We start from the raw sequence: 26,739 nt of genomic DNA on the forward strand, positions 1-26,739 counted from the left end.
TGCTTGTTGCTCCCTAATCCCCATTTGTAATTAAATGTGTGCTTAGGAGCTGTGCTAGGTTATGTAAACCCAGACTATAACTGTGGCGCATCCCGCCAAATGGGGAATGGAGGACGGGAATGCACCACATCAGTCTTCCCGCGCTTGTGGTGTCATCTTTCTTTCTCACCAGTGCACAGTTGCTATCTTGCTCTTCCTACTGTGTGGTTTTTCCCACACTGACTGTGTGCATAGAGTGGAAATTAAAGTGTCTGCTCTGCCATCTGAAAAATTGACAAGTCTCCACAAGTCTCACAGGCACGGGGGGATGAGGGTTCCCACAGACAATGACTAATTCAAAGAGCCGAAGAAAATGAAACATCTTTGAGATCAGGAGTTGTGTCTTGCTGAACTTTCTGCTTTTGTTGTTTATATCCAATTGAACGCCCATCAATTGTTAATCACTGACTTTTTCTTGACCTCTTTTTCTTCTGTAATGTTTATGTGTCATTTTATATGCAAAACATGTTTCATTTCCACCTTTCTCAACCTCTTCACCGACTGTCTTTCTTTGAGTCTACTGCCCCCTGCTGTTTTTTTCAGCAAAAGATTATCTGTTTCACCTAAGGCTAAGGTTAGAGTACGTTTTGGTTAGAGTCAGACCTTCTGGAAAAAGATTCATGACGCTAACCAAGGTATCGCTCTTCCTTCCAAAAAACACTATATGTGGTAGATGGTAGATCAGGGGTGACCAAAGTGTGGCCTGAGAGCCATTTGCGAAAGAAAAAAAAAATGGAAAAAATCACTTTACAAGAATATAGTCAAAACAAAAACAGAAAAAATTCATATTCTAACGAGAGAAAAAAGTAAAATTATGTAATTTTAGAGTTCATAGTATTTTAAATTAAAGTTATAATATTGTCAGAAACAAAACTAAATAAAAATGTACGATATTTGATTGTTGGCCCTTCATGTTCCTAGTATTAAATTAAATATACTTTTAATAAATGAGATGAAGATATGGGACTATAAATGAAAAAATTAGCCTTTTTTTTGTCACTCTGGCATATGGACAAGAAATGTTTATTAATATGCAACGTCCCTATAAATACATAAAATAAATAAATGTATTTTTTATGAGGTTTAGGTAAAACTTACATCAGTAAAATAGACAGCATATTTGACAATAGACAGCAAAATATATATATATATATATATATATATATATATATATATATATATATATATATATATATATATATATATATATATATATATATATATATATATATATATATATATATATATATATATATATATATATATATATATATATATATATATATATATATATATATATATATAAACATGGACCTTCACTTGTCTACAAATAATCCATTTCATGGGGGTGTATAGGATTGTAACACATTAACCGGTTTAGCCAATGCTATAGCGGGTGTGAGTCAGGTCTATTTAATGTTATGGCTTAGAATAAAGCAGCTATGGTATTACGGTAATTTAAAATCTTTCGATTGTGCATGCAGTGGCTTGTTTGAGATGCAGAATATATCTGTCACATGTTGATAAAGCTCTTGGGATTAAACTCATCTTGGTGTAAAGCTCGTTCAATATGTCTGGTATACAAACCCGCTTACTGTTCCATATTGATGCCACGCCATCGTGGCTGTTTTAGATTTTCTGATGAATTTATCTGCTGCGTATGTGGAGTGTGGCAACAATATGTGTTAATCCCGGTCAATGTGTTGACTTCTTGCTGTGGTTTTAGCGCCTGTTGCAGCTTAAATGCATATCCATACCTGTATGTATATAGAAAGAGTGAGACTAAAATAGTAATCTGCTATTCACTATTTTTGCCTGTGGTGATTGCTATTTTACAAATTCCAAGGGAAAATCCAAAATTAGCTCGCTCGAAAATAGACAAGACAAGAAAATATTAATGAGAGGCGGTTTGAATCAGGTGATAAGCATGAGGAGGACTTGTTTTTCCAGCCTTAAGCAGATACAGTAATCATAGAAAATCAGTTTGACAATGAATGTGTTTTGTAGCACTAAAGCTTAATTGTAACTGATATTAGTCTAATTGAAGGCAATACTGAACACAAAACAAACCGTATTTTCCTGAATGAACTTAATTCCCCCATAAAATAAGCACCACCTATCCCTCAAGAAATGACAATGAAATCCGGTAAAAATGACTGATTGATTGAGCACTAACTGAGGCTGCACGGCGGTCGAGTGGTTAGCGCAGGTAGGAAACCCGAGTTCAATCCCAACCTCAGCCATCTCTGTGTGGAGTTTGCATGTTCTCCGGGTACTCCGGTTTCCTCCCACATTCCAAAAACATGCTAGGTTAATTGGCCACTCCAAATTGTCCATAGGTATGAATGTGAGTGTGAATGGTTGTAACCTTGCGAGGATAAGCAGTAGAAAATGAATTAATTAATGAATGTTTACTATATTAGGTGACTATTAAGGTCACTATAGGGGTGTTATTTCATGTCTAGAGGGCTCTAATAGTGTTAAAAGCCATATTTAGAAGGTCATAACCAGGTTTTCTGTGCTAGAAACCGAATGAATGAATGTCTTAACTTAAGGGCCGCATGGTGGAAGAGTGGTTAGCATGGTGGCTACACAGTCAGGAGATCGGGAAGACCTGGGTTTGAATCCCCATTGGTCGAGTGACTTGGTCACATACACAGGAATGGCCGGTCGACAATGCACAGGAACAAAGATACGCTAGGACTGATTGTTTCCAGGAATCATTACTCTTCGGAACGCATATTGTTCAGAGAAGCCAAACTCCTGGCGACTACCTGGAACTACATTCATCATCACCAAAACACGGCTAGAACTGGACTTAGTGGACTTACAGTTGCATGTTCAAACACTTGCATGTAATTGGCAATTCCAAATTGTCCATAGGTATGAATGTGAGTGTGAATGGTTGTTTGTCTATATGTGCCCTGTGATTGGCTGGGCACCAGTCCAGTGGTGTACCCCGCCTTTCGCCTGAAGTCAACTGGGATAGGCTCCAGCACCCCCGCAACCTGTGTGAGGATAAGCGGTAGCAAATGAATGACTGAGCACAAACTGATGTAATGACTCTGATCAACATCTAAAACCCTCAGAGATGTTTTGAGATCATTTTTAAGCTTTTTGGTGCATAGAGAAATTGCCTCCCACCCTGTCAGGCATCCTCCAACTGTAACATCTTTCAGACAGTGAAAATCTTGCATCATTGCCTTTTTTTTTTTTTGAAGTGTGCTGCTTCCTGTGTAGTGTTTTCTTTCACAGGTTTAGCCGCATCTGTAGCTGCTCTGAATATGTGTGAAGACTATTCATATAAACAAAAAGTGCTGGTATTTGTTTGTTATTGCAGATCAGAAAATTACGTAAAATACATTAACCGAACAAATAGCTCTCATCCTGGTAAAATTAAAAATAAAAGACAAAAGTGCATATGGAGGGGGAGAAATCAAACAACATCAATCAGATTGCTGATTGTGTGATGTGTGAGGTTTGTTGTGAAACAACACATGGTGACTTTATTGACATTTAAAGTGACATTTCGCTGCTCTTTTAAGACGGTGGCCTGCATGTGTGGGGCAGAAACCTGCAGCATTCCGCAGATGCTTCTTATAGAGTGTGTGTGTGATACCAAAAATAACACAAAGCACAAGCTAAAGCTTTGTATTACTGTACGCGCTACTGTTGGGATAGGCTCCAGCAAATAGTGACTGCAGCCTCCCATGTGTAGAATAGAAAAGGGATGTTTGGAAAGAAGCATAATCACAAAACATGCATCGCATTTATGTTACTACTTGATGCAACTCGGGATATTCGACACTCTCGCTCTGCTTTGATTTATTCATTGATCATTTTACATTATCATTCATTAGCAATGGTAATGGTAATGGTTTGGTTCACTTGAACATGCATCAGATTACAATTGAATGCATCACATAATCAGTTCACAGTTCCACATGTCCAAAAGGAGTAGGAAGAAGCAAAGCTTATTAAATCCTACCCCTCCATCTGGTACTTTTACAACAGGGGTCTCAAACTCAATTTACCTGGGGGCCACTGGAGCTAGGGTCTGGGCAAGGCTGGGCCGCATCAGGTTTTCCAAAAAAAAAAAAACGCATTTATTAAAAACAGAAAAATATACAAACTTTTTCAGTGCTTTGGTTCCGATTTTCTACAATAAAAGCTCTGATAAAACATTCCACTGTTCTCAAATATCTTAATTTTTATTTTTCTGCACAAAATAAGATGAAAAATAAATAAACAAATCAAGAATAAAGAAAATCAATCAATCAGTAATAAATAAATATAATAATAATAATAAAACGGCAAATAATAAAAACTTAAGAAACCACATATAGTTGGTGGGCAGACAAATTATTTTTTCAGATTAAAATTAACAAAGCATTATTAGAGCCCTGTAGACATGACAAAACACGACTATAGTCACATTTATACTCTTTTTATTTACAACATATTGCGCAACTGCAGGGTCTTGAGACACATGCTAACTCGCAAACTAGAGAGCTAGCGACCTAAACGGTAGCCTTCAAGTTATTTCCTTTAAACTTAAATAGCCAAAAACTTACCACTTCCACACGGATAGGGAGGATAACTATTAACAGTTATTTAACCTTTAACATGAACATTAAACAAACGTAATAATTTTTTCTGGGTACATGATACCATACAGCATCCATATCAAACTTGCGCGGGCCTCAAACTAGTGTCCTGCGGGCCACATTTGGCCCGCGGGCCGCGTGTTTGAGACCCCTGTTTTACAATCAGTAACTGTTACATTTGTTCACTTCCTGCTTTCCATAGAACAGTTTAAGGTGTTTTTTTTTTTTAGTAGGCGGTTTCTATACATGTGTTTAATAAGTGTGTGAAGTCAATTTTATTGCAAATTTTGATGTGAAATTAAAAAAAAATGTGAATCAAACAGGAGGGTTTAGAGCTGTCTTTTACGTGCGCACACAACAAAATACAGGAAGTACAGGAAGAGCTGAGTAATTATAAGACAAAGCTATCATCCTCCGGCATACTGTATTTATAGTCTCCAGCTTGTAAACAGAATGGATTTTACATCAGCCCTAAACAAGGAAGTGCTGGTAAAGTGACTGGCCAATGACTTTCCACGATGTATAAATGAATTTTGCAACACATTACATTGATTTTGACATCTCAGTGGACCGCAATTCAATAACACTTCCGTTTTTAGAAGCGTCTGGTCTGGTGTGATCGCCAGTATAAGACCGTCCCATGCAGTACCTGACGTGGAATATGATATGTTTCCCGCAACGAAGCTCTGTCATGTTGTGACATTCAAAGCATCCTGCCTTCATTTGGGAGCATTTTCCCCCCCGATGCTCCCAAATGGTGGTACATTCCTCAAGCCACAGGGCGATTTCATTTTTCCTTTAAGTGCTTTATTGTCAAAATAGGTATTTTATGGTTGGATACGCTTTTTAATCTGTCTCTCTCCTCAAGAGGCCTCCAATCTGCTGACAGGCTTCTTCTTTCTTCTTCGCTGACACTGTCCTCCTTTTTCAACTCAAGTGAACAGGACAAGCCGGCCGAGTGCATTAGAACGTTGCAACACTTTTGGGTGCATTTCAGATCTCAGAGTGATGTAAATGCATCTCTGTATTTGGCATTTACTAAAAAAAAAAACAAAACAACAATTAAAGAGAAGACGCTGCAGAGGGGAGTATCTAAGGAGGAGGAAGGGGAGGAAGTGGCATGATGATTTCATTTTCTGCACATTGAGCAGCACCTGAATGCATCGCCACCCTGAGCTGCAGTAGAATTCCTCATTTATACATCAAATATATCCATAGTTAGCTCATAAAAAACTCATTAAATCACTCACTAAATTTGGAATAACACCCCATAGTCACCTTTTAAACTGGTATTACACAACATAATAGATTAGAGAGCTGTCCCAGCTGTCTTCATGGACTGGTGGCCAGCCAATCACAGGGCACATATAGACAAACAACCATTCACACTCACATTCATACCTATGGACAATTTGGAGTCGCCAATTAACCTAGCATGTTTTTGGAATGTGGGAGGAAACCGGAGTACCCGGAGAAAACCCACGCATGCACGGGGAGAACATGCAAACTCCACACAGAGATAGCCAAGGGTGGAATTGAATCATGGTCTCCTAGCTGTGAGGTCTGCACGCGAACCACTCGACTATCGTGCAGCCACAATTTGAATGATTTGAATTTATAATTTTAATTTAATTGTTGCACGGCGGTCGAGTGGTTAGCACGCAGACCTCACAGCTAGGAGACCCGAGTTCAACCCCACCCTCGGCCGTCTCTGTGTGGAGTTTGCATGTTCTCCCCGTGCATGCGTGGGTTTTTTTTCACGGAACTCGGGTTTCCTCCCACATTCCAAAAACATGCTAGGTTGGCAACTCCAAATTGTCCATAGGTATGAATGTGAGTGTGAATGGTTGTTTGTCTATATGTACCCTGTGATTGGCTGGCCACCAGTTCAAGGTGTACCCCGCCTCTCCCCAGAAGACAGCTGGGATAGGCTCCAGCACTCCCCGCAACCCTCGTGAGGAAAAGCGGTAGAAAATGAATGAATGAATATAAGGCATTATAGGCATCATATAAGGCCCTTTAATTCTCCCATCTCTCTTTGTAACAGCGCACAGAATCCATAACCCCTCTGGTATTCATTAGCATTCAATAATCTTCATCTTGAATGACGGTCGGGCAGCCAATGTTAGTGGGTCATTATCACTTCCTATGATTATAGCTTTCCTTTTCTTTAGCACACTGTTGCTTGGGAGATACTATAATAAAGTTACAGTATGTGAATATATTGTCTGTTGTTCCCGCAGAGGCGTCCATCCTGTCGTACGACGGCAGCATGTACATGAAGGTGGTGATCCCGACTGTGGTGCACACAGAAGCCGAGGATGTCTCACTTCGCTTCATGTCCCAAAGGGCGTTCGGCCTGCTCATGGCCGCCACATCCCGAGAGTCAGCAGACACGCTGCGACTGGAGCTGGACAGCGGAAGGGTCAAACTGACGGTCAACTTAGGTATTGTATGCATCGCCCCCTGGTGGCTGACCTCAACAGGGCTCGGGGGAAACTTTTTCTTTATGCATTTTTTTTATTTGACTTTTTTTCCTTTTTTTTTGGTGCAGATGTAAAATCAGACCTAACACATACTTAACATATTTTTGCAGTTGCATGATTTTCTGACTTGTCTTGGCTGTTTTTTTTTTTTTTTGGCCTTGCTTTTGGAGATTTTTCTCCCCACTAATCTAACATTTAACAAAACCATCTTTGCGCTGCTGCTTCTCATGCGACTTAGACCAATCATCTTCTTATTTGCATCTCGATTTTATGGAATGATGTCATATACGCCGTATCCAAACCGCAGGAAGCATTTAATGGTCTGCGTTTTTGATGTGTGGGTCTGTTTCTGTAACCTTTTTTCTTTCTTCTTCTTCTTTTTTTTTTATTTTTTTATTCGTCATCATAGCAGATTCATTCATGAGTGGCTCTCGGTTTAGTTAGCATCTCCCTTGCCTTTGCTCTAAGATGGCATTCACCCCTTCAAAGGCCCCGAGCCTGCGGCCCCGCCTGACAAACAGCTCGATGCCACAGCACCCAACAGCACCGACAGACTTGATGCAATATTGATATGTACAATAATTGTCAAAAACACATGACTGCAATATCTGTAGTCAATCATTTTTAGCTTTAACAGCGCTTATAACAATTAGGCCCCAATTTTTTCATCCATGAGGTGTTTGTGCTGCCTGGCTCGAGGGTGTTTGTTCCCACTTTTCTGTTGCGGTTGACGGCACATGATAGATTTCTACCTCATCTCTCCAAATTGAAGTCCAAACACACAAATTTATGGTCCAAATTTATGACCAAATTGATAAACTGTGTACTTATTTTAATTTGATGTAAATAAAACCATATTGGATATTCCAAAATAAATAAAGATATTCTGCATGAATATTGTTACACGACCAGGCCAAAATGGCCGCTGGCATCATGTGACCGTCCCCAGAAGGTGGCTTTTTCTTGCACTTGGATGTCTGCAGCTGTAACTTTGAAGGATGCAAATTCATCTGTCACTTATTCTCCCCTCCCCATCTAGACTGTGTCAGGATAAACTGTAACACCAGTAAGTCAACATTCTTCTTCTGGAGCTTTCCTTCCTTTTCCATAAATGTTTGATTAGAAGCTGGGATGGTGGTGGGGGGGTGGGGGTGGTACTGAGATGTGTGCATGTGGGGGACTGATAAGAGGATTTCACAGATAAGAGAGGGGGCGAAGTAATATCCAGAGATCAAAGTTATGCAAATGGAACTTAATGTTTTTCATATATTTTAAATGGTCCATTTCATCAATTAATTCAGGAAACTAGTTCTTATTAGTTCCTTGTATGGGTAGAATATATTCTAATTTTGAATTTACTCCGGCTCTTGCGGTAATTTTTGAAATTTTTTATCACACCGTATCTATCTTTATATACAGATGGTGTGATCAGACATGCTGTTACTCATGATATGGACACACTAGCTAACTTTTAAACAGGACCCATTAAGCTTTTTCCACTTTTCCGATCTATAAATGTTGTGATGATGTGATATTTTTATGTTGAACGATGCCAAAGCGTTATATAATGAGGTTTGCGCATTTAGGAAATGAGCCCTGAAAGAAGTTTTGGATGTTAATTGACATTAACAGATTGCCTGCACTGAGTAAACGCGGACCTACATATCCGGAAGTCCTCGGGAACGCATGGGGGCGTGAGCAATCACAGCAGAGTGGGTGTACCTCGAGGAAAGCCGGGGGTGGAGTTAATTAAACCGCAGGAAGTCCAGGGAAACACTGCACTGAAAGAGGTGCCGAATCTGGAAGATCTAGAAAGCTTTCCGTGCTGGATATTGTCTGTAAATGGTCTACAGGAGTCCAAAACTCAATAAAAAGTGCAAAAAATGACCTTAATAGTTCCCCTTAAATTTAAATATCGGTTCAAAATGTAATTTCCAAACGTTTCAAACAAGACCACAGGCAAGCATATTGTCAATGCTGATTTTGTATTTTTTAATTAGATTTTTAATTGATAATTTCATTAATTGATAATTTCATTTTAATTTCTTATAATTTAAATGCTTTATGGTAACTTTATTGCAACTGAGGCATAATATACTAAGAAAAATCATTTAAAAGGGTTAATAAATAAATGTAGATGTGCAAAAAATACACAAACCTTAATTTCTAATTAGTTTAATTATCTTACAATTTGTTATTTCAAAAGTTTAGTTATTAGTTATTTCAAAATGTTATTTCCAAACGTTTCATACAAGACCACTGGCAAGCAAATTGTCAATGCTGATTTTGTATTTTTTTATTTAGATTTTTCATTGATAATTTAAATAATTTATAATTTAATTTTTATTTGTTATAATTTAAATGTTTTATGGTAACTTTATTGCAACTGAGACATAATATACTAAGAAAAATAATTTAAAAGGATTAATAAATAAATGTAGATGTGCAAAAAAAATACACAAACCTTGATTTATAATTAATTTAATTATCTTACAATTTGTTATTTCAAAAGTTTAGTTATTAGTTATTTCAAAATGTCATTTCCAAACGTTTCAAACAAGACCACTGGCAAGCATATTGTCAATACCGTTTTGTATTCCAAATCCAGATATGGTGGAATAGGTCTCTCTAGTGGCCATTTATGGTAACTGTTTCTTCTCCCCTAAATAAAAACACTGATTAATAGTAACGAAATATTAGAGGTATCTTTTTATTTGTCTGATATTATAATAACTTTGTGTCCTTGCGTGAGTAACAGCACACGTGCTTGCATTAAAAAAATAACTAATAAATCGAATCTTAACTTTTCTAAACTCCGACCGGAAGAAATCGGAATGTGTGACTTTGTGTTTGTGCCGCCCCCCGCCCCCCAACCAAACTAACTGCCGACTGACCAAACGTCCTCTTCAGGCAAGGGTCCTGAGGTCCTGTACGCCGGACAAAAACTCAATGACAACGACTGGCACTCAGTCCGTGTGGTCCGCCGTGGTAAAAACTTCAAACTCATTGTGGATGACGACATGGCTGAAGGTATTTTTCTCTTTGCGGCGATGTATTTAAACCTGCTATTTTTTTGTCATGACACAATAATTTAAGCTATTAATTGCATGGGGTTATTAGTTTCAGCTGTGATGTATTCCCTTTTGAATTTTAGGCCAAATGGCAGGTGATCACACCCGGTTGGAGTTCAACAATGTGGAGACCGGAATCCTGACGGAGAGGCGCTTTGTCTCCTCTGCACCTTCCTCGTTCATAGGACACCTTCAGGTAGAGAGTACATTATTATTTTTGGGGGGCAGTATTGCTTAATACTTGGATATGTCTGCTTTAATTTGTGGATTGTGATGGCACAAAAGATACACGTTACAATAAGCAAAAAAAAAAAAAAAAAACCTGAACGTCTCACAGGCAGCAGCGACAGGTAAGGAACACTAATTGCAATTGCAGACAGCTGCACCTAACAGGAAGTACACCACACAAAATAAGAGCACCAGACCGGAAGTCAGTCTTCTGTCCAGCAGAGCATGACATGAACCGTAGAACAAAATGCATTATTCATATTATCAACCCGCTACTTAAGACAATTGCTTTATTTTGAACATGCCTTACATGAACGAACGGGTCAAAAGAACTAGTTCTTTTTTTGTGAACGGAATGAACGAGGTCACCGTCCGTTCAATTGCAAATGCTTTTTTTTTGATTGGCTGGAGAGTCGGTTCACCGTTCCTTTTGCAGGGTGGGACTAATTAACCGATTATATCTCATTTGTTTTTCATTTAGGGTGCATTCTTAAGTTTTTCAATGCGCATTTATCTAAATATTTTCTATATTAAATATTATATATATATATTTTTTTAGGTGCAGCATATTTTATTCATTTATTTGTGATCACATGATAAAACAGGCAGCGCGACATGTCAACATACCAAGTGGAACATGCATAGGTTCATGGTAACATTTTCTTTATATTTTAATTCATATTTGTTTGCATTGAAGTTGAGTATTTTTTTTCTATTGCACAAAGCACATTTGATATATTATATACTTAATTTTTAGGGCTATAGAGTGTGGCTATTTATTTATTATATTTTTTATTTTTATATTTTCGTATTTTTGTATGTTTAATACGCATTTGCACTGTCTGTTGACATTTTGTACATTTTATTGTTTTTAATGCACCTCAAGATGGTAAAAACCGGGGTAGGAGGGTTGTAATGCCGAACCGGGGATCTGGAGGGCTGTCATAATACTTCAGATTTTCATAATACTTCAGATCACAGGCTAATGACCAGTTAAACGAAATGAACGGATCTTTTTACTGAATGAACTGGAATGATCCGGTTCACTGAAATGAACGGTTTTGCCCACCACTGCGTCTGAAAAGGAGTAGGAAGAGTTGATTTGATCCTAACTAGTGGTGTATCATACTTTCCACCCCCCCCCTCCAGAGCCTCAAGTTCAATGGCATGCAATACATCGACATGTGCAAGAACGGGGACATTGACTTCTGCGAGCTCAACGCTCGTTTTGGCATGCGCTTCATCATCGCTGACCCCGTGACCTTCAAGACCAAGGGCAGCTATCTGGGCTTGGCCACCCTGCAGGCGTACACCACGATGCACCTCTTCTTTCAGTTCAAAACCACCTCTCCCGACGGCTTCATCCTCTTCAACAGCGGCGACGGGAGCGACTTTATCGCCGTGGAACTGGTCAAAGGGTGAGTGGAAGCCATTAAAGCTAATCTTCCATTGGTTTTCACTGCAGCGTGCTATCCTACCACATATTCAGTATGTGAGCATCACAGGCTGTGATTTATTAATCCCGCGCTACTGCAACGCTAACAGGTTCATCCACTACGTGTTTGACCTTGGGAACGGACCGAGTCTTTTGAAGGGGAACAGCGACAACCCGCTGAACGATAACCAGTGGCACAATGTGGTGATCACACGAGACGCTTCCAACACGCACACCCTCAAAGTGGACTCCAAGTCAGTCACCCAGAACGTCAACGGAGCAAAGAACCTTGATTTGAAAGGTATGTTGTTCAGCTCATTGCGGGTTTTGAGGTCAGACTCTCGATGATATGGCATACTTTTTTTTTTCCCTCAAAGCATTCAACTACAGTGTCTTGAAGGACTGTTGAAGAAAGTGTCAAATCTCAAACCATTTCATACTAATTTATAACCCACAATGCATGCTGGGTAGGCTTCCCTTACTTCCCTTCATTCAACTCAATCATTCATTCATTTTCTACTGCTTATCCTCACAAGGGTCGCTGCCGTGCTGGAGCCTATCCCAGCTGTCTTCGGGCAAGAGGCGGGGTACACCCTGGACTGGTGGCCAGCCAATCACAGGGCACATATAGACAAACAACCATTCACACTCGCATTCATACCTATGGACAATTTGGAAACCGGAGTCCGCGGAGAAAACCCTGGAAAAAAAAACAGGCAAACTCCACACAGAGATGCCCGAGGGTGGAATCGAACTCGGGTCTCCTGCTGATCGCTAACCACTCGACCGCCTTGCAGACAGCCTTGTAGCAATGTAGATCAAATGAAATGGGCTTTCTACCAATAAAATGCCTAATTATGGAGATTATAAACACAAAATGGTGGGTTTTATTAATATATATATATATATATATATATATATATATATATATATATATATATATATATATATATATATATATATATATATATATATATATATATATATATATATATATATATATATATATATATATATATATATATATATATATATATATATATATATATATATATATATATATATATATATATATATATATATATATATATATATATATATATATATATATATATATATATATATATATATTGATAAAAAATGTGCAAATTTGTGGACCATGCAGGGAGGGATTCACTACTAGTATCACCTCTGAGTTAGGTTGTATAGTCCAGGGCTAATTTTGACCAAATGTTGTAAAATATACCCAATATAAATAACTCTTTGTATCACATGTGTACATTTTAGGTCAGTACTACTAGTACAACTATTAGGACTATTGTACATTATGACCAATTGTCTTTGTTGTCTTCCTTTTTAGGTGATCTCTTCATCGGAGGTCTGGGCCCCAACATGTACCACAACCTCCCGAAGCTGGTGGTTTCTCGTGAAGGCTTTCAGGGCTGTTTGGCCTCAGTTGACCTCAACGGTCGTCTGCCAGACCTCATCAGCGATGCCCTTTTCCGCAGTGGGCAGATTGAACGGGGCTGCGAAGGTATTGTGTTGAGAAAAGGGCTAAAAAAGAAAAATCATAATACACTATCAAGCTGCCTGCTGTACTTTTAATATTACGTCCTTATGTTTTCCATTTCTGGAAGAAAATTTGCATTTTTGTAATTTTTTGTGAACAGTAGTCATTATTAAATAAGAATTCCTTTTACCAGAATACCGGGAATACTTTTACCCATATCCAAACGTACGTTCAGATTTAGTACTGTATGTATTAAAGGTGGTCCTTGGGTTATCTTTTCAAATCTTGTTGTAACAGCGCACTGAATCCATGACCCCCTATCATTCATTAGCATTCAATCCTTTATTCATTTTCTACCGCTTATCCTCACGAGGGTCACAGGGGTGCTGGAGCCTACCCCAGCTAGAGAGACAAGGTACCAGCCAATCACAGGGCACATATAGACAAACAACCATTCACACTCACATTCATACCTATGGACAATTTAGACTCGCTAATTAACCTAGCATGTTTTTGGAATGTGGGAGGAAACGGGAGTAGCATCGTTGTGGCATCGTTGTTTAGACATTTTGTCTAAAAATCCACTCCCTTTTCTTCTTTTCTATCCCCTCCTGCTCTGGTCTGACCACTCCAAATTTGCAAAACAACAAAACATCATTCATTCATTCATTTTCTACCGCTTATCCATACAAGGGTTCCGGGGGGTACACCCTGGACTGGTGACCAGCCAATCACAGGACACATATAGACAAACAACCATTCACACTCACATTTATACCTATGGACAATTTGGAGCCGCCAATTAACCTAGCATGTTTTTGGAATGTGGGAGGAAACCGGAGTAACCGGAGAAAACCCACGCATGCACGGGGAGATCATGCAAACTCCACACAGAGATGGCCGAGCGTGGAATTGAACTCTGTTCTCCTAGCTGTGAGGTCTGCACGCTAACCACTAGACTACTGTGCAGCCTCAATCCTTTATAATGGTCGCAATAGTTAAGCGGTTGGGACGGAAAGTGTGGCCAATATTGGTGGGCGTGTCATTTTCCTTTGAGCTTTTTATGGCGATGGCTTTCCTTTTCTTTGGCGCACTGCCACACGGGGATGATGATGATTTTTTGTTGATGTGGTAGAGCAGGCACATACTGTTAATTTATTGATGATACTATGGAATATTGTAAACCAAGGACCATCTGTACATAGCAATCATAACTAACGAGTTGTTTCATGTATTCTTTTTTTGAGCTAGTATTATCTGTGTACTTTCAAATTAATATTTGAACTAGTAAACAAAAACACTGTCAGATAAGGATAAGGACTGCTTCTCAATGTGACATTGATGCTAAACAATGCTGGTCCCTCACTAACCTTGTACACTTGTTTTCCGCTCTGTTCTTTTTCCTTTATATATATATATATATATATATATATATATATATATATATATATATATATATATATATATATATTTTTTATTTCATTTATTTTATTCTTTCTTTTTCTTCTGCTGTTACAAAGTTGGTTTCACCAAAGCCGATCTGCAAGGTAGAGAGTTAAACTCCGCCTCTTCAAGGCCTGCTTGCCTGAAAGTCTGCAGTGTGTAATGCATCATGGGTGTCGCCATGGCGATAGTGTTCCCCAGTGTAGCGTAGCAGCGATGACTTGCTCTCTGAGAGAAAAATAAAATAAAATAAAAAAAAGCAATTCCAGGAAGGGGATGAGGGAGTGTGTACTTGCTAGAAGTAATCCTATTCTATTTGGTCAAGATTTCTTTTTGCATTCTGTTTCTCTGTTAATGTTAACCTACTATTATAAAACAAATTGGACTATTTATATATAAAGTGACTTATCATAACATAAACAAAGCATTATGTTTCAGAGAGTAAGGAGTCCCTTGCTGCACATCCCCAAACACCTTTTAAGAAATACCGTGTTTGTCCACGTGTGTTTTTTGGGGGGGTTACCTGGTTGACCGCTGCTACAATCCATTACACAGTCAAAGCACTTTCAGATGGCACACTTTTAAATGTCTTCCTCAATGCTGTTTGTCTTATTTCATGTCATTGTTTATTCATTACGCTGTTATCAGGATGGGTTCTGTCAGGGTCTTGTGTTTATGTCTTAGCCCTTATGCTAGTTGAATTCTTCAATCTGCATTCCCGCACAGCGTTTGTACATGTACAGAGAGTCAGTTTGACTTTGAATACTTTTTCCACCCGGCTAAAGTGCATCCTGGAAAATATGCACTTTTATATGTACTTTTTTTTTTTTTCTCATGCTCTTAATGTTGACTGTGTAAGATCTTGGAGCAAAGCCTGTTCTCACAAGAATTGAGCATGATTTTGTATGTAAAAAAAAAACATACACATTAGTAGGGATTGACCGATATGTTTTTTTTTCGGGCCAATACCGATTTTTTTTTCCATCACCCTTAGCCGATGGCCGATATTTGTGGCCGATACTGCTTTTGCTCTCTCAATTTACATGAAAAAATGACAATGATAACAAATATTACAGGTCTAAAATTTAAACAAATATTTATTGAAATGTAAACACTGAACACAGTAGGATTCAGCTTTCTTAAACACACATTTAAACGGCATTATCGACTTTAAAATGAATAAATATTCAACCATATGCAACCATATGCATTTCCGATTCAAGTAAAGAACGTAAATATTGGCCCGATATATCGGCCAGTCGATGTATCGGTCAATCCTTATACAAATATCCTTATACATATAAATACACACTTTTAACACAATTGCTTACTGTTGTGGTTTGTTGCTGGAAAATAGCTGCTTTTTAGCATGATTTATAAAATTTCTTTCTAAATTCTGGTGAGAACACGTCCGTAGCTACTATGTAATACGTCTACGTATAGTGAATGTATTGTCTTGCTTGTTCACGAGGGAATGCAGTGTAAGTTTTACTCTGCTAAAACTTATTTCAAGCACTACATGTTGGAATGGAGAAAAACTGCATGCGTGTCCGCTAGCACAGAAACACAATCTCAGATGTTGAGTGTCACCACAAGATGACGTTCTGCTCCAGGAAGCTTATTTTTTTAAAATTAAAATTACACTTAAACTTCTAAGTGATATGATATCTTAATATCATATTCAGGATCCTCTCCTTTTAACTTAACAAGTCTTCTTGTGGTGACATTGTTTTCTTCATTTATGTATTTCTTCATATACTTCATTTATTCCGAATATTAGGCCTCAACATTTCCTTCCTCTCCCAGGCCCCAGCACCACTTGCCAGGAGGATTCCTGTGCCAACATGGGCGTGTGCATCCAGCAGTGGGAGAACTTCACATGCGACTGCTCGATGACGTCTTATTCAGGGACGCATTGCAACGACCGTGAGTACCGCTATGCTAATACTTTACCAGCCCTGATTACGCTTTTATGCTGCACTCTGTTGATGCTAAACGCATCGGATACGTCATTTTTAACCTGGTTGCTTCAGTGTTTTGACAATGGAGGGCTTTGACAATAAAAAAATAGATATATATGGGAATATGTTATATTTTGAGGTATTTGCATCTGGATTGGTTACACAGCTCAGGAGATACTTGACCTGACCTTGCTTTGCATTAAATAGTATTGAAAATCCTACATTCAGTAGGATTGATTTTGTAGGCTGCATTTAGAGGTGAAAACAACATGCAAACAGGAGAGGTGTCGAAGTGCGGAAGAGCTAGCAATTATTTGTCTGAGAGAAGTGAAGTATTGGAATTGAGCCACTGCTGTTGGGGTGTTAAGGTTGGCAATATAGTTTAAAAAGAGCATCGGGTTTTTCATCATGGAATAATGAATCTTATCAGCTTTATCAGCTTAATTACCGTATTTTCCGGACTATAAGTTGCACTCTTTTTCATAGGTTGGCTGTTCCTGCAACTTGTACTCCAGAGCGACTTATTAATGAAAAAAAAATATATACACACTTATTTTATATATATATGTATATATATATATATATATATATATATATATATATATATATATGTTTTTTTTATTATTATTTTTTGTTAATAAGGTTCTCTGGAGTACAAGTCGCATATATATATATATATATATATATATATATATATTTTTTTTTTTTTTTCTTTTATGCACCGATATCTCCTACTCCTTAACAATTCAATATTTAAGTTAGCTTACAAAGACAACTGAGAATGACAGAACACAAATAGGGACAAGTATAAATCGGAGACTACTCTTACTGCCATGAAAAAAAACAAAATAGTTAGGGTACGTAAAACTGTTTGTTACATAAACACATAAAATAAACACAATAAATTACCCACAAAAAATGCGACTTATACTCCAGTGCGACTTTTTTCTACCTAATTATGCATTTTTGGCCTTGAGCGACTTATAGTCCAGAAAATACGGTAGTTTTAGTTGACAAGTGGAAATGTTGACTTGTCCCAAAATATTTTTTTATGCATAATCAGTAATACATCATGCAAAATGTTAGTGCTGTATAATGTTGGATTGTGCAGAAAGAGTTGCAATTATGCCTGCCCAGATGCTATGTATGTGCTACAACTGGAAATCCTGCTGCCGACTATTGTTCAAATGTGTTCTACACAGCCTTCGTCACACACTCTCACCTGAAACCTGAAATACTGTGATGCATCTGGCAGCCAGGAATCACCTTGGCTTCTCATGTAGTGATGAGAGAGGTGTGCACGCATGTGTTGATAGAGTGGGGTGTTCATACTGTATCAGATGTTGCATTCAGGAGCATCACATTTACACTTTTTTTTTACCGGATTCACAGAATCATACCAGTATAAAACTATAAATAAATCAAGCTTGTTATACCTAATATATTGCACATGGTCAGGGTATTGCACAAGATAAATATGTATTGATTGGTTGCCTTGGTTACGAGTGTAGCTTGTTTCCATTACAGAACAATAATAAAGAATTGAACAAAGATGTATTAATGTATGAATGTAGTAGACCCTGCCTATGAAAGATTGGACTGTACAGTCAAAATTGGGGGGGAGGGTCTTCTGAGACTTGATGGTTGCCAATATTCATAGACTTTCTTTATTGTCATTGCACAACAACACAGCAGTGAAATTGCCAACGAAATGTCGTTGCCTGGCTCCCGTGTAATAATAAATAATAAATAATTGTGTGGAGAATAAATAGATTTAGACATCAAATATGAACAACAATGTACAGCGTAAACAGTAATTTGTACAAATAATTAAAATAATTTTGAAGAAATAACAATAATTTAAAGTTTTGGTTGCACGTGTGGGCAGGTAGAGGGGCTTATTTGGCATTGAGCAGTCTGATGGCCAGGGGGAAGTAGCTGTCTCTAAACCTGGTTGTTCTACAGCGAATGCTGCAGAGCCTTCGAGGTGAGAAAACAGTCCATGCTGGGGTAATGCAAAGAAAACATGTTTAAAAAAAGGCTCAAATTAAAAAAAATAAGTAAATAAATAATAAGATAATACATACAAGGCTTTTTGCATGGCCTGATGTAAGTGCATAGCGTCACCACTTGGGGGCAGTGCATCCATATGCACCAACTCATGCTGCCCCAACTGCAGGGAGAGAATGATGCAATCCCTGGAGCATGAAATCAGATTTCCTCCACTGCTTTGCCTCTTGTGTCCATCCCATCCCATCTCCAGTGTATCTCCACTGTGGATCCGGTATCTGGACATACTGCACCGTGAACCCCCCCCCCCCAAACTCTGATAAAATCCAATACAGTACGATATCAATGCAACACCACACAGTACATTGGAAATAGCCGCACAAGAAATAAGCCGTATTTCGCCTTGCGTGTATTCTCTTTTTACTCAGTGAGCACATTGCTTTGAGAGAGTTTCTAATTAGCAGTGTTGGGGTGTAGCATCCCCCCCCCCTCCTCCTCTCTAATAGCTGGCAGCAAATGGCAGTAATTGTCTATGTTCCTCACTCTCTTCATCCAGTGAACATTTTTTTTCCAGTAAAAGCTCTCCGGCCTCGTCCTAGCAGGCGAGAGTACTCAAGGTGGCAAAGGTAGGCAAAACCCCGGCAGCCAAGAGCCATTTTCTTTTTCTCTTGTGTGTACCCTTTTCAGACGGCTCTTTGTGAGTTTTTCACTCATGGGAACAAGACATAAAGGGGCTCTTTTGCACCCGTACGTTTTTTTTTTTTTTTTTTTGACTCAGAAGCCACTAGAACAATCTCTGAGGTACATGTTGTGCCCAGCTCAGCTTTCAAAAGGGGGTTATATGGTGGACTGTTTGATAGCGTTTTCACCCTGCTGCGTTCTGGCTGGCCGCGTTTGTGATTCTTATCTCCGTCTGTCTGTCACTGCATATCCATCGCCTTTTCTCAATATTATTCTGCTATTCTTTCTTACATATATATATATATTACTTTTACAAGAACCTCTGTCAGGTTCCATGACTACTTCAGAATTGCATTTAAGCACAACGGAGCTGAGGGGCAAAGACTAGAAGAGCAGCAGGCACTTCTCTTGTCTTCCACATCCAGAGCAATTACTCAACTTACGTAAGAGAATTATCACTGCAAAGGTCACAGCGTTGTTCCCCAGTCAGGGACGTGGTAAACAAACAGGATGAGAGCGCACCCAACCAAGATGGGTACCAGTAAGCTGATGCCGACATCACGGATTCCGTTTCGTAGTGTTTACAGTATTATATGATGTCCTCGCCGCAAATACGTTTGGCACTACCTGTTTACTCGCGCTCATAAACGCATCATAACGCACCCGGGCTGCCAGAGAATAGCAGAGCTGGAGGAGTGAGTTTGTTGCTATATTTAGCAAGTAATCAGACCGTTCTCCATAGTTATTTAAAAAAAAAAAAAAAAAATTCACGACAACTCGTAGTGCTCTTATTAACTCATTCAATACCAGTTGTTTTTCAAAGGCCATCCCTCCATGGCCATTGTTGATGATTTTTCAAGGCACACAGATTATTAGGGCTCTATAGACATGGTATCTACCAAAAGACTCCTCGTTCATTAGGGAAAACATGTTTATTTCGAGCATAACTTTTACTCCGACTTTCACTCTGAGTTGGATTGAGTGTTATGAAATGAGATTGGGAGTTTGGTGAACTTGCTTACTAGTAATTGGTTGCTCTGTGCGCTCGATTAACTTTGCTTTCTAGATTAAATGTCTGTCCTTGGGCTTGAATTTTTTGAATTAATATTAAATTGGTTAATATTAGCAAGTTTTAATATAGGTAGAGACACTGAGGATGAACAATTCAATGGATTGGGTGTTATGAAATGAGATTGGGAGTTTGGTGAACTTGCTTACTAGTAATTGGTTGCTCTGTGTGCTAGATTAACGTTGCTTTCTAGATTAAATGTCTGTCCTTGGGTTTGAATTTTGTGAATTAATATTAGTTTGAAAAAAAACATTAGCAAGTTTTAATATAGGTAGAGACACTGAGGATGAACAATGCAGTGGATTGAATGTAAGGAAATGAGATTGGGAGTTTGGTGAACTTGCTTACTAGTAATTGGTTGTTCTGTGTGCTCGATTAAAGACATTTAATCTTTAATCGAGCCCTCCTTGGGCTTGAATTTTGTGAATTAATATTAAAAAATAAAAATAAAACTTTCACTCCGACACAAATTTAGCCATATACATTTAGCCCAGGCTGCTTGTGACATTGGACATTTTTATGTTTGAAAATACTTAAAATAGGCCAAAAATATCAAACATATTTTGACCAATAATAGGCTGTATCCAACCATTAAACAGCATGATTTATTCATCTATTTTGGAAAAACCGTGACAGTAAAGTAGCAAAGTTAGAAGTGCAAAGCGGCAATGGATTACTGTACATGATTATGTCATCACATGCGATTGTTAAATTAGTGTCTGGCACGGTCAGCCATGATCTTTCCCCCCCGAGGCATCATTTGTGATACAGTTCTCGCAGCTTTTAATAATGGAAGATTAGAGTTGCATCACATCCACCCCATGTAAAAGCACACGGAAACAAGTTGTGCACCTCTCGCTATGTCGTCCTCATTTTGTCACCTGTCTTTACGAGTATGGCACCGTGCCCTCCTCTTGGGCGTCTAATAAGCTGCCTTCCTGCTGGTCGATGAGGCTTAATGATGCTCGTCCTCCACTGCATCATATAACGGTGATAAGACCAGATGTCGCTTGTGTCAGTCGATGTGTCACTGACCTGCTCAGAGAGGCTGTAAATGTGGATGTATATGATACTGCAGAGTTTTCATTCCCACAGGGCTATGGTCCAATGTGAAAAGAGGAAGAACAGTGGAAAAAATATCATTTTTGACCAACAATATAAAATACCGGGCTGCACGGCGATGGGTGGTGAGTGTGCAGGCCTCACAGCTAGGAGACCCCAGTTCAGTTCCACACTCGGGCATCTCTGTGTGGAGTTTGCATGTTCTCCCCGTGCATGCGTGGGTTTCCGGTTTCCTCCCACATTCCAAAAACATGCTAGGTTAATTAGCGACTCCAAATTGTCCATAGGTATGAATGTGAGTGTGAATGGTTGTTTGTCTATATCTGCCCTGTGATTGGCTGGCCACCACTCCAGGGTGTACCCCGCCTCTCGCCCGAAGACAGCTGGGATAGGCTCCTGCACCCCCGCGACCCTTGTGAGGATAAGCGGTAGAAAATGAATGACTATGAAGTACTATTTGCTGCAATATGAGATACATTGCTATATCTGTATAATCTGTACCTATATGCTATATGTTAGCTGGTCCTGCAACTTTTAAATATATATTTATAATAATATTTTTAAATGTTAATTCATACTGATGGCATGAACATTAGCAAGTTTTAATATAAGTAGAGACACCGAGGATGAACAATTCAATGGATTGAGTGATATGACATTAGATTGGGAGTTCGGTGAACTTGCTTTCTCTGTGTACTCGATTAACTTTGCTTTCTAGATTAAATGTCTGTCCTCGGGCTTGAATTTTGTGAATTAATTTTGAATTAATACAGTTTTGAATTAATTAATTTTAAATTAATTTGAAGTAATACAGCAGAACCTTGGTTAGCGTCATTAGCTCATTCCAGAAGAACTGTAACCAAAACACACTCTAATTGAATCCAATCCAATCCAATGAATCTGTTCCAAAAAAACAAAAATATTCTTTTTTTGTAGTTTTACATGCAGAAAACAAATTGAAATGCATATACTGTAGTACAGTTTGCAGCCCTGATCGAAAGAAAAGCAGTTATTTGTGGCGTAACTGTCAGTCGGCTGAGAACTACTGTCAATCACTCATTGAACACCATAGAGCCGACTTCCGCTTCCTGTTTCCATGCATTTAGCAAGCTAATAGGCTGCTAACAAGGACATGTTGTGTTTAAAAATGGTGTATTAATAACACAACATGATGCAAAATATCTATTTTTGACCTTCATTTCATGTACCAGTATTCAATCTTGCTTTGAATTGAGTTTTTACACTGACCCGGAACAGGATAAGCAGTACAAAGAATGAATTTATGAATGACTGTCCAGGTATCCTAATACCCTCTGGTGTACAGGAGATTGATATCACTCCAATGAAGGATTTCCGAGAAAGAATCCAAGTTAGCTCCATTCACAGAATGTTGACATTCCCAGTGTTGTGTGTACGTTCCCCGAAGGCAGAAGTGTGATACATTAAAACAGCTGCTTGCCGAAACATATAGTGCAATTTGTCGCTGATTTTCAGCCCCTGTGAGCAAGCAGGAGAGATACCGTATTGTGATGGCGGAAGAGAGAGAGAGAGAGAGAGCAGGAAAGGGAATGATTGAACTCCACGTATTACAGACCGTTACAGTGAGGGGCGTCCATCTGTTTTGGTGCCAGGACGCGTAACCTTGAGGCTGCCGGAGCATTCCCAGGGGCCGCCTTGCCCCTCGCTGACTGAGCGCCGTGCTATAGACGCATCCATCAACACTTTTTGTTCAGTGCACATTTCAGCAGCGCCGACTACGAATAGAAATTATCCAATCAATACTTTGAATGCTTCGCCTGAACTTGGATTTAAGGCAGGAACCTGTCAGGTGTTACGAGTAGATGGACATCTGTCAACGTTGATATATTTGTGTTGTCTTATTGTTTTTTTTAGGCATGGAAATGTACAATGGATACTGCTTTTTACGATGAGCATCACCTTAATAGTCATTGCACAGCAATGAAATTACCAACGAAATGTCGTTTCCTGGCTCATGAAAAATAAATAAAAATAAAAATAATGTGGTCAATAAATAGATGACATCAAATATGAACAACATTGCACATAAACAGTAAATTGCACAAATTTAACAAATAATTTAAATAATTTTGAAAGTCGGTAATAATTTATAAATGGGTGATAATACAGGTTTTTACATGTGTATGTATTTATTTTTCACTCATGATTTGACATTTGACCATGAACACACCACTGTTGCATGCTATGTGACACAAACAGGAAGCACTATGATTCCATCTATGTGTGTTTTAATAAGAGTGTGAGGCGCTTTTCCCCACTTCAACCTGGATTGTGTTGTTGGTGGACAATTGAACTTTCATTGCAAATGTTGATCTGAAATCACAGAAGAATGTCAATATAAATAATAATAATAATACATTTTATTTGTATAGCGTTTTTCAAAATACTCAGACACTTTACAGAAAAATGGAGTTGAATAAAAGCAAGTAAACAGAGTAAAAGATACGTTAAAATACAACATTCATTTGTTTATACACAGTTAAAACATGAGTGGGGGGGGGGGGGTATACTCTACTTCTCGTAGCGTCCCTGGGCCGACTGGACCCCTAAATGTGACCCATTCGACATAGCATGAGTGTTCTGTTCTGTGATCAAGCTCTGCGTGATTGGAATCTGTTAACCGGGGTACGCCCATGCACATGATTTCCCCTTGCAAGGTCTGAAATAAGACTGCAAATAAGCTACAAAGTCAGGTATATTGGATTGGAATGGAATGGGAATGGCCTTTATTGTCATACAAGATGTACAACGAGATTGGAGAGCTTCTCCTTTTCAGTGCAGTAGTCAAGTTTAAAAAAAAAAGTATATAAAAATAGAGTAAAAAAGACAAATTAACAAGATATATACAAGATATCCAAAATGTACACATAGTATTGCACAGGAGCATATGAAGGAGCAGACATATTGCAAATATATTAATTTTAGTGCATTGATAAATAGGTCATAATGCAAATAATGACTGGTGTATACAGATGAGTAAAGTCACATATGAGTGTATTGTATTGGGTTGTTATAAAATTAAAATAAATATGATTGAGGTAGTAACAGAATTTTGCAGTATTGCAATATTGCAGTAATACAGCAGTATAGAAGTAATCGAACAAGCAAATTGGCCAAAGTACGAATGCTCAGTGTGAGTTCAGGCGGTTAGGAGATGGAGGAGAATGCTTAATGCTTTTTTTGGCAGACTGAAAGATACTTTTTCATGCTGTTTTTTTTTTTTACCTGGAGATTGAAATACTGCAAGATGCACAGCCTGCACGCTATAAATGCAACTGTGGCAATCCTTTTTCCCTTTGTATGTCTTGCATATCAAGCTGTTCTGTGCCAGTGAATGTAGCTCTGCTCGTGTGTGTGTGTGTGTGTCTACCTGGTCCATAACAATGGACGGAATCAAAAGGCAGCATCTCATCAGTCCCCTTCTCTTGTTACCTCTGAGGTTGATACACTTGTGGCGGGTGCAGGGTGGCGGACGCTTTTTTTTCCAAAGGCCACCCAAATAGAAGTAATTTGTCAGCGGCAGACAGCATTCCCACTTTGCACTCAATTGCATCAGCGAGTACAAACAATAACCTTCCCTCCTATCTCCAGCCCCAGTACACTAATTTAGACGTGCATGGATCAAAGAGGAAAGTGGAGTTGGTACCTGCTGAGATGCTGCAATAGTGGTCACAGTTCCAGCAAAGGTCTGTAAAGACCTCCAATTGTAAATAATACTCTTTCTGCTGCATTGGAAAAGTCGGATGGAGTCCATATCTTGTAAAAAAAAGAGTGACCCGGAACCAATTAACGGCAAAAAAATATCCACTGTACTGTAAATTGCAGCTATGATTGTTTCTGTACAATCTTGTATTCTGACACAGTTGTGGCTATTTTTAAAACCTTTTCTTCTTTTTTTTCCCTGCATCATTCATTGTGTGCGTCAAAAGCAATTTCAAAGTTTTTGAATAGTGACTCGCCATTACATCATCCTCACTCCCCAGCAGGAGGTTTTGGATATTTAATGCCCACAAAGTTCCCTCTTTGCATGAAGGCAAGCCCGGATGAGGTGACGTGCAATGCCAGTGCTAAAAAACCCTTCGTCTGTACCTTCACAGCCCAAGCACTACACAAGCATCGTTTTTTTTGGTCCAAAAAAAAAGTTTATTTAGAGCAAATCTACTCTGACAACACATTGCATAATTTCCTGTTACCGTGGTTGGTGTGCTTCCTGTGTTAGTAGGAGAAAAACACACACACAAGCTGGGAATGACGCTTGTCCCAAAAGTGATATCTGACCTAACAGTTCTATCAGTTTAGTGTTGGTGACACGGACCAGACACCCTAGTCTACGTAATCATTGTTTCCCGCTAATTATCAGCCTCTCACTTTTAATGCTGGACTCCGTTTTTTTCACAGCCCATCTTGTTCACAACTCGTTTTTTTTTCTTTGACATCGATGCGTAAATGTGTCAGCAGAAAGTTACTTCATTACGCAACACTTTACAGGTGGTACTCGTGTAATTGTGTGTATATCGGGATTTGACTGCTTCTTGCTAAATCTGCAAGGATCCGCTGTTGTTGTGATTAGGTGGGCTCTAATCGTGGGATTATAGACTAGATTTGAGATACAGGTTGATTTTGCAGATACGGAACCAATATCAATAGCTGATCGGCTCCTAGTACCAAGGCCCATTTGGCTTCACTTACAATGCATCGCAGTTGCTTTATGTGTCAACGATAAGCGAATTCAAGAAACAATACAAGTAGTTGATGTTTGCTAAATACAAGGATGAAGAGTCTTGAACCAGTCATGATGTGCTATATATATCACTATATTGACACTTACTATGGTACCCATGATGTCATTGTATGGTCATGTCACCTTGTACTTCGGTACGGGACAAAAAATTTAAAAATAAAAAACACCCCAAAAAAACACCTTAAAACATATTAGGAAAGCAGGAAGTGAACAAATGTAACAGTTACTGATTGTAAAAGTACCAGATGGAGGGGTAGGATTTAATAAGCTTTGCTTCTTCCTACTCCTTTTGGACATGTGGAACTGTGAACTGATTATGTGATGCATTCAATTGTAATCTGACCATTACCATTTCCA

General features: G+C 38.7%; 1 protein-coding gene across 1 annotated transcript in view; it reads left to right on the forward strand.

Moving 5' to 3' along the window:
- Window positions 1–26,739, forward strand: part of LOC131129542 (neurexin-3b-like) — a 340,697-nt gene that overhangs the window by 165,291 nt on the left and 148,667 nt on the right. The window contains exons 14-22 of the mRNA XM_058073250.1: window positions 6,890–7,093; window positions 8,172–8,198; window positions 10,043–10,162; window positions 10,287–10,399; window positions 11,581–11,849; window positions 11,977–12,167; window positions 13,227–13,400; window positions 14,897–14,923; window positions 16,626–16,745. Coding sequence (XP_057929233.1) covers window positions 6,890–7,093; window positions 8,172–8,198; window positions 10,043–10,162; window positions 10,287–10,399; window positions 11,581–11,849; window positions 11,977–12,167; window positions 13,227–13,400; window positions 14,897–14,923; window positions 16,626–16,745 — 1,245 coding nt within the window. The remainder of the gene's footprint in view (window positions 1–6,889; window positions 7,094–8,171; window positions 8,199–10,042; window positions 10,163–10,286; window positions 10,400–11,580; window positions 11,850–11,976; window positions 12,168–13,226; window positions 13,401–14,896; window positions 14,924–16,625; window positions 16,746–26,739) is intronic.

This window comes from Doryrhamphus excisus, chromosome 1 (genome assembly GCF_030265055.1).
Source record: "Doryrhamphus excisus isolate RoL2022-K1 chromosome 1, RoL_Dexc_1.0, whole genome shotgun sequence".
Classification (NCBI taxonomy): domain Eukaryota; kingdom Metazoa; phylum Chordata; class Actinopteri; order Syngnathiformes; family Syngnathidae; genus Doryrhamphus; species Doryrhamphus excisus.